The following is a 9212-nucleotide window of genomic DNA, read 5'->3' on the forward strand; positions in this document are numbered from 1 at the left end:
CAGAGATAAGATTAAAGATTCTGTCAAGCCCAGCATCCTCGTTACAGAAAAGATCGCTGAACTTTATGTGTAATGAGAGCAACGCTAAAACTATTTGATGTCCTTGCAGCGTACGTGAGGTTGATTCTGCACTTGATATTTATCAATAGTAATCATTTCTGTAACATTTACTTGGCATGCTGGCAAATACCAAAAGAATGTTGGGGTGAATTTCACTTGTTTGTTCACCACTTTATCATTGGGTCTTCTGTGCTTTTTTCCTCCAGAACGTGAAAGGGCAGTGCCCAGCAGACGTGGTGCCTGACCCCCTCGACATGCCCTTGGAGATGGCGGATGCAGCCGCGGTGGCCAAAGAGCTCCGGACTTTGCTGAGGCAGGCTTTGCCCAGACCCAGCTCCCCTCTGCCCCTCACGCTGCAAGCACAGGCCCTTCCTGTTCTCTCCGACAAGGCCAGGATACAGCTCGCCACCATGGGAATCCGATTGGGGGACCGCGTGGTGATAGCCGGACAGAAGGTGTGTGGTAGGTCACTATTGAAAGGCAAGAACAATCATAATATCCGCCTTTTGCATTCGTCATATCTCAAAGTGGTACAATAGAGGGAAGCTTCCCCAACCCGAGGATTAGCTGAATTCAATTGAGCGTACTCTTCTCCAGTTCCTCCTAGCAGCATGGAGCGAGTGCTGCATCTATTACATTCTGCCAACAGTAAAAGTGTATAGCTCATCTTAACAGAGCTCCACACTAAGCTTACACATTTGTAGCACTGGTACATGCATTTTTCACCAGGAGAGCCTAAAGCACAGTTGTTAAACTCAAGGCCCGCAACGTCATTTTATGTGGCCCGCTAATCCCCCGGCAATATATAAAAAAAAAAATGAAAAGTTAGATTTCATAATAAAAATATTCCCATGGTCGAAATTATGAGATAGAAAGTCGTAAATATGAGATAGAAAGTTGAAATTATAAGATACATAAATACAACAGTCATAGAAGCAGCTCTTCATAGGTTACCCTACATTTGACATAGAAATGGATTGTGAGTACATTGAAGACTACTTTAAACGTGGCTTTACAACAGATGAAATCTACGGGTAAATGGGTGCATTTTTGAAGCTAGTAGGCAATCTGACAACACAGCTAGCTGAAGAGATGAGCAGGTACTTGTCTTTTTCATTAGCTGTTGATGAAAGCACAGATACAACATACATCTATCAATGTTTATAAGAGGCTGAAGACAGACCTGACTGTCAGTGAGGAGCTCTTGGATGTAGCTGTCATGAACGGGACGACGACGACGGGGAGGAACATTAGTGATGCAGAGAGAGGACAAAAATAGCTTAAATTAATTTAAGCTATTAAAAGGATTGATGTTATAATAGAAATGTGCTTAAATATATTTTTACATTTATATAACTGCATGTGTAATATTGTTAGACTTGAATAAACAATAATCAAATGCAGAGACGGTTATTTAACAATATGTTAGGGAGTAGTTACATTTATACAGTCTTACAGTTACAACCGGCCCTTTGAGGGAGACCATGATGCTGATGTGGCCCACGGTGAAAATGAGTTTGACACCCCTGGCCTAAAGTGTGGAGAGGCTCATACTAATCTAGTCCACCCCCTCCTTTGTACAGAAGCCAGACCAGCATGGGTCTGTAGTTCAGGGACATGGACCTGATCCCTCACCAGCTTCCCATCCTGCATATGGATGGAACTCAATTCTCTGCAGTTATCAAATGTTCACAATAACAATGTTTTTCTCTGTGTATGACTGCAGAGGAGTTACAGGAGAGGGAGCAGGCTCACTAATGCACACACAGCACAGATGTTGTTACTTTGGCACTGAGCAGATTTGTATTTGCTTATGTGCATAAAATGGTTGGAGTTGACTTCCTGCCGCATGTTTTTCTTTTTTTTTTGGAATTGGATTATTGATATTTTATGTGTCTTACAAACACCTACTGTACTAACAAATGCCACATAAAATGAAAATGCACAGCACAAATGGCCAGTAAAGCAATAACATAAATGTGATTGAAAAACAATCGGCCTCTAGCCTACAGCCACATCACATCGGTGCCATGCAGCTGTGCTGTGCTTTATGCTAAACAAACATGGAAGCTTTGCTTATTTTCTCTACAATTATTTCAGCCCCTAACCAGGGAAAAATACTATCCAGTTGCTAAGCAACACCCTTTTGGCATTCTTCCAGCATTCAGGGTTATGTTTGACAGTTCACTCTGGCATATCATCAACTTTTATTTGAACATTTTTAAGTTTATTCAACTCCAATTGTGATTCTGTTAAATGTCTGGTAGTTTAAAAAGTGAGCGTTAAAACATTGTTAATAAGGTGTAAACAAATGGATACACTGATGCAGTCAAATACCAGCACAGTATTTAAGACTCTTGACCGGTCTCAGTGTGCAGTATTTGTTTTAAAAACGTCCTGTTTAAAGCAGGCAGTTTACTCTTCGTCTGCATCTCATACGATCTGCACGTCTGATTACACAGGTGTCTTTTCAGCTTTTGCTATTTTTTATTGTAGCAACCTTTCTTTCAGTCAATTAAAACAATCCGTACCTATGAATTTAGCCAAGAAGTTCATCCTACAACCAACTTGTTTTTTGCCCAGTTCCTTCATGTAATGCAAATAAGTCCTTTAGTGTGGCTGCTCAACCTAACCACGCAACTCCAGTGTGGTGCTATAAGCCATGTGTAATCCTTTTGACAAGAAGCACGCTTTGAAAGCGGTGGAGGTTTAGACCCACAGGTCAAATAATATGCAGTTTTCTCACCACGTTCAAGGCACAATTCAACCTTGACAATTGGCTTCACGGTGCTCCTGCTCCAAAAATGCAATGAAAACCCCAGAAATCGGCACTAAATTTAGCGAAACCGACCTTTTTCCAATGACCGATGTGTGCCTTTAGTCATCATGCTGACACATGGGCCCAGTCCACCCTGAATCTGCCTAGTGATCCAACAAAGCAGGTGAAAGACGCATCCACTGTTAAAATCACCAGACCTATCTCATCACCTGTAGTTGACTTTGCCAATAACCACAAATACATGAGATTCATGTGACTAAAAGCCTGTAACTTCTATGGGCACTCAGCAAAGTTGACTGTAATGCGCAGTGTGACTAATTGTAGAGCCAGTCTTTGGAGTTGCATCACTCTTACTAAACACAACTCTATTATTATTTGTCACTTGTGCACCATTCCTTTGTACCTGTGCTGTTAAACATGTAGCATGACAAACAAATTAGAGTAATTGCAAATAATATTTGTGATAAAACCTTGAGCTTCTTCATGCCATCTCTCTGGACCGGAGACTCCTATTATACAGTAACCTCAAACCATCCATGTAGGTAAACATGAGCTTGTAGTTGACATTATGTCACATGATTTCTGAGTCTTGAGTTCAAATGTTTAGCTGTCAGTCCTTCAGCACGACTGCTACAGAGTGCACCTTGAATATCAGCCCTGTGCTGCCTAAAGTCAACGTGGTCAGCCTCTGAAAGTCAAGCAGTCATTTTGCAGTGTGACATCTCTAATATTTCAGTGCCATTTCATCAGCCTGCTCTTATTCCCTGAAAGTTCACTGAAAAATACATTACAGCAGGTACAGTTACCGTTCAGTCTTACTGTAGAACAATGTTTTGATTTTCTTGACTCCTGTGGCATTAACGTTTTTTTAAAAGAGATCCTGACAAAGTGCTTATTCTATCAGGGAGTGGCTTTTTGCTCTTTGGTAGGGCTGCAAAACTACTCCAATATTAATCGCAATCAAGATTTTGGCTTTCCACAAATTCACTGAATTTAGGTGAAGAACCTCCTTATTTTAAGTCTTATTTCGGTGCAAAGATTTGTTCACCAGCAGGAATCTAGCACCGCGTGGAAGTAAAAGAAGGGATCTGTTCATTTAAACGTAAAAGCGCAATAAAAACACGTGCTGTAGGTGTAGTCTGCAGGCCGATCAATGGCAGTCGGTTTGGTAGAGATGACCCGTTCCCCACAAATGATGCTGCTGGTGTGTAGTGCGCAGTAAGGGTACCTTTTACCCACCATTAGTTTAGCATCAGCCTAACTGCTTAGACTCACACAGTAAATAACTGCACACATTTTGAAGGGAAATGTTTCATAATGGAAATAGTTGAGAATAAATTGAGAGCATCGAGCATTAAAGCAACATCTGCCTTTCACATTGCACACGCTAACTAGCATTAGCAGCTTTAGTTTCAGAGATCTCTTGACCTTTTTCCCTGTATTATCATGGCCAGCCATATTAATGATTGTCAGGTTTTAATGAGTGTCGAGCTCACTGACTTGCAAGCCTCAGGATCATGGAACAAACGATTTTGATGATCGCTTGTCCGACAAAACTCTACCCTCATCGCGGATGTACAGTAACATCTTCTGTTCAGAGTTTGGTTTCATTGATCACAGAGTAATGGTGACTGAAAGAAAACCACTGGCCACCATTACCAGTCCCAGTTCTTGCTGTCTAATCAGGTCCCTGAATATCCTTATGCAACTTCAGTAGTTGATTGTTTTTTTTGTGTGGCTTTAGTGGTGTGTCCTCGCACAAACTGCACACGCATAGATGCAAACAGACATGACGATAAGAATATACTAATTCCAGCCCAGACGGACATTTGCTGTGAAAGAAAGATCCATTGATTGATTATTGTGCCACAATGAGAACAGAATCACCGTGTGTCAAGTTGCAGAGATTGGCTAATCAAATTTCTTATTATCTTCCCTGCTCTTTCTGGCACAGTCTAATGCTTTGATCTCCGTTTTCCCCTGTTTTTATATTGTTTGTCTCTGCTGCTGCTTTAGTTAACACACATCAAAATATGTAGTCGTGGCTTCAGGTGGGGGTTCTGCCCTTGTATTTTCACATTCTGCTCGGTGCACTGGCCAGTTCTGTTGCAGCATGTCTTGTTTTTGCAAATTGTGTTTTTCTATTTGTTTTGACTTTCTGTGGTGTATAATTGTGTTTTCGCACAGGTTGGAAGCCTGCGTTTCTGTGGTAGCACCGAGTTCTCTGGAGGCCTCTGGGCCGGAGTGGAGCTGGACAAAGCAGAGGGGAAGAACGATGGCTCGGTAGCCGGGGTTCAGTATTTCACCTGTCGAATCAAACATGGTAGGTCAGGCCTCTGACTCACCCGCTCGCTCTGTTAATTACTTCTATCATTCCTGACTTCATAGGGCTTAATTGGTGCAATTGGGTTTTTAGTGGTATCTCATCTAACCCCAGGAAATTAGATTTGTCCTTTTTGTTAATGGTGTTCAAGTTAGCATTTGCAGTGTGTCTTTTGCCGTTTTATTTATTTGACTTGTCTGTTTATCTTCAATCACCAATAATCTTCTTCTTGTATTGTTAAAACGTTTCCTTTTTTGTGTCACAGGAATCTTTGCTCCCCTCTCTAAGATAAGCAAACCTTTGGAAAGACTTAAAACCAGCAGCAGAAAGGCGTCGACACCCGTACGACCCCCTCGTCGCGTTGACGTGTCTCGCATCAGCTCCAAGATAAACACAGGTAAAGAACCAGTTGCAAACGGCTCATAGTTCTTTCCACCATTGCTGCTTATTCAAAATCTGCCTTCGACGGGGTTTGGTCGTTAGCTGAGCGAGCTAGGGATGCTTCAGCGCTGCTCCATGTGCGTCAGAGTGAGGCAGAGTTAATCGGAGGAATGAGTTTGCCCGCGGAGTTCTGGCACAAATTATCAAGTCATATCACAAACCACAAAGGCAGTGAAACTGGATAGCCTGTAGGGCCCTGAGGGCGAAGAAATGTGTGAACCTTTTGTGAACACAGGTGAAAACTGTTTCCTCACGTCACAGGTAATCTCATGTACAGTCCCCTGGAGGAGACCAGTGGAGACATTATTAGAAACCACATATCATACAAAAACTCAACCTCATAGGAACACAAACATTTCAGAGAAACGATATTAGTCTGGATCAATGGCTTCATATTATTGACTGTTAGTTAATGAAGTTACGGAATAATCCTTCAAGTGCGCTCACTGAAGGGGTTTTGGGACATAAGCTTAGAGCACTTGCATCAAGTAGAAACAGAGGCCGGTGCTTGTCCATTTTGTCATTTACCTTGGGGAAGACATGCTGAAGAAGTGTTGGTGGTAATGGTTCCCCGCTCTCCACTCACTGAATTACAACAGTGTCCATATCCTGTGTGATATTCTGATGATCCTCTGCCTCTGTTATATAACTGATGTAGTCATCATGTACAACACAATGTATTATTAGCAACAGGCTGTTTAATTCCTCTAAACCAGGGGTCGTAGCATTCTCTACAAGCACCGTGTGAGTTATCAGTAGAAAACACCTTGGACTGATTGTAAACCTGGAGGATCCCAGGGTGGAGACAAACTGTCTCTTTACTTTGATCTTAAACTATCATCTCCTAATTAGGTAGTTAGATAAACGAGAACAAAATGTCCATTCTCCATCTCTTAGGAGTGATCGTAACAGTATTCCATTAAGTGCATCAGTAAGCGACAGAATCTTAAATATGCATTAACTATCTGTTTCGTCAACATTAGCAGTATTAAATCTAGTGAAAATAAATGTTTGACGGAATTAGAAAGTCTTTGTGTTGTTACTAGTGTGGGAACACAAACCCTTCTGGATACCAAAATGGATGCCAGTACTGACAGTCTTCATGCTGACATAATGGGGGGACCCCGTCACTCCACGTCCAGATGAGGTCATCAGCTTCCAAAACGTTCCCAGACCATATGCGCCATGTCACTTTTTTTTTGACTTTCCTATTAATCTCCCTTGAATACTTTGAAAAGTGGATTCTGAACCAGTGCCAAGGAACAATGCATAAATTAGACTGCTAACAAGACCTTGCTCTCACAGCCCTTGGATGTCCCCCCATAATGCAGTCCGGTCACCTCAGAACATTGTAGAAACCTCGTCTTGGTCAGATTTTGTGGTTCCCGCCTGCTCTTGGGTTTACAGCTATATTGTGGTGCTGTAATATTCACAGGGTTTGAAGGCCGATTGAGGCGTGCTATTCCAGTCACGTCCAGATCAGAGTGGCCTATGGAATTCTGTGATTGATAGTCCAATTAAGCAGGACTTTAATAACCAGGGCATAGACGGGCTGAATAACATGGCAGCCATTCATCACAAGGTGTAAGTGAGTGTGTATGTGTGGGCACGCAATCCATGTGAGGGTGTGTGTCAGCACCTCAATGCAACCCAGGAACCAGACCAATTTATGGCCAGCCACTTCTCAGGGCCTTTGTCCGCCATTTACAGCCCCAAACTCTGGACCCCGCGTTCTAGCGTCCCGTTGGATTGTCCAGTGCAGACAGCTCTCTCGCGTGCATTTATGGATTGGACGGGTCATTGTGGAACTGTCTCGTCCGGCTAGCCAGCAGAGACCGACACAGCAGTTATGCCACGCTGGCCCCTTTTTTTAGAACGTGTCAACTGTAGCTCATGCCTCAAAGGGCGGGTGGGAGAACACAAAAGGCACCACCGCTTGATTCATAAAGCCTCAGCATGTGCTGCAGTCTGTCACTTGAAGCAAATGTCAGTATATGGAAGGGATGGATAGAGCCAGGAGGTCCCTGCAAGCTAAAGGTCAAGTGACAAGAAGTGTTTGGTATTCTGAGTGGAGGTGTAGTCTTTGGAGTTCAGAGGAAAGATGCAGCTCTGCCTCTGAGGGGGAACGTTTCCCAGCTCTCTCTAAATGTGAGCCCAAATGGCAATCAATAAATACCAGGTTGATTGGAGATCTTTCTCACGCCTTTTCAAAGCGCAATATAAAGTTTCAAACTTTATGAAATGCTAATGAGTTGAGAGTAATGTGAGCCAGTTTATGTGACAGATTTATGTATGATTTAAATCCTCATTAGAGGTGATTATTTTTCTCCTTAAATCTGTTTAGATTAGTGGATTTTATTGCTGTCAAAGAACTAATAGGCTTTTGTCCGTTTAATGGTAGATTCAATTCAAGTCAACAAACAATATAAAAAGCTTGAAGTTTTGGTCCTATAAACTAGTTAAGAACATAATTGTGTTTACTTCTGCAAGAAACGTTCTCAATGTATTCTATTTGAGTCTGTATTGAGATTCCTTTGAAGTTTTCTTTTTTTGTTCTATTGTATTCGCTGTCATTGGGGCTTTTGTGTGTGTAACTGCTTGTCTCAGCATATTTAAGTGTTTTTAGTGTGCATTGGAGTAAAAGGGACTGTCTTAGTTCCATCAAGAAAAAATGCCTTTCAGTACTTTGTCTTTCGTCGTTATTCGACAATGTCGTGCGCTCCTTTAGTCACACTTCTTCACTCTCCTGCTCTTGTGTTTTATCTTTTCACTGTAGCTTTTTTTTTTGTCTCTGCCTTTAACTCACTGTCTTCTCACTTTGTAATTCTCTTTGTTTCTCCGAACTTGAGGAACTCTATAAACTGCCTCTCTGCAGAATGAATTTACATGCAAACCACTCAATCTATGTTGATCATATTTAACAGATACAGCAACTACAGAGATTATACTGACAGATTTATAAATGTCCTAGTTCAGCTAATTTCAACTGTCAAACTAAAGAATATCAAAAATATTGCATCATTTCAGTTGCCAAAGTGACTTTCACATTGTTCAAACTTTGATTTTACATTATTTATGTCATCTTCCAATCTGACCACTTTACTTTCCTTACTAAAATGATTATTAATCTCTGTGTTGCATAGAAGTCACAGTGTCTCTTTTGTCTCTGTGTGGGTGGAAAGGTTTATCTCCATCTGTCAAAAACACCCATGATAATCAAAAAAGTCCACCTGGTTCCAATCAGGGCTCAGAGGGAGACGCCTCAGTGAGAAAGACAGGTACTGCAGCTCCAGCTGTGTGGCTTTAATGTGCTGTGTATCAAAGAACAGGGCAGTATTTCATATACTGTCTCTTTGGTTTGGTTGGCTTTTCTCTGCAGCACTCCATACTGTCTCTGGCTAGTGTTAACGGAGTCGGTGGAGCCAAAGAACCAGTTTATCGCAGTACAAGTCAGCCAAAGAGCAAACCTGAAGTCCAATAAGGAACAGAGGTGTTCATATTCAAGAACATGTTGTATACAAGGACTTCCTTTTCTATCTCTTTTGTTTACAAAAAGCTTACCTTTTGTAAACAACTTTTGGCTAAGGTTAAGACGTTTCTTCGCCAATT

At 41.8% G+C, this 9212-nt stretch overlaps 1 protein-coding gene across 1 annotated transcript in view; it reads left to right on the forward strand.

The window, feature by feature from the left end:
- Positions 1 to 9212, forward strand: part of zgc:103755 (uncharacterized protein LOC449988 homolog) — a 35180-nt gene that overhangs the window by 12219 nt on the left and 13749 nt on the right. The window contains exons 7-9 of the mRNA XM_068717993.1: positions 267 to 515; positions 5027 to 5162; positions 5428 to 5559. Of these exons, the coding sequence (XP_068574094.1) occupies positions 267 to 515; positions 5027 to 5162; positions 5428 to 5559 (517 nt within the window). The remainder of the gene's footprint in view (positions 1 to 266; positions 516 to 5026; positions 5163 to 5427; positions 5560 to 9212) is intronic.

This window comes from Cebidichthys violaceus, unplaced genomic scaffold, assembly GCF_023349555.1.
Source record: "Cebidichthys violaceus isolate CVI_PGR_0920_01 unplaced genomic scaffold, fCebVio1.0.p SCAF_22, whole genome shotgun sequence".
Lineage (NCBI taxonomy): Eukaryota > Metazoa > Chordata > Actinopteri > Perciformes > Stichaeidae > Cebidichthys > Cebidichthys violaceus.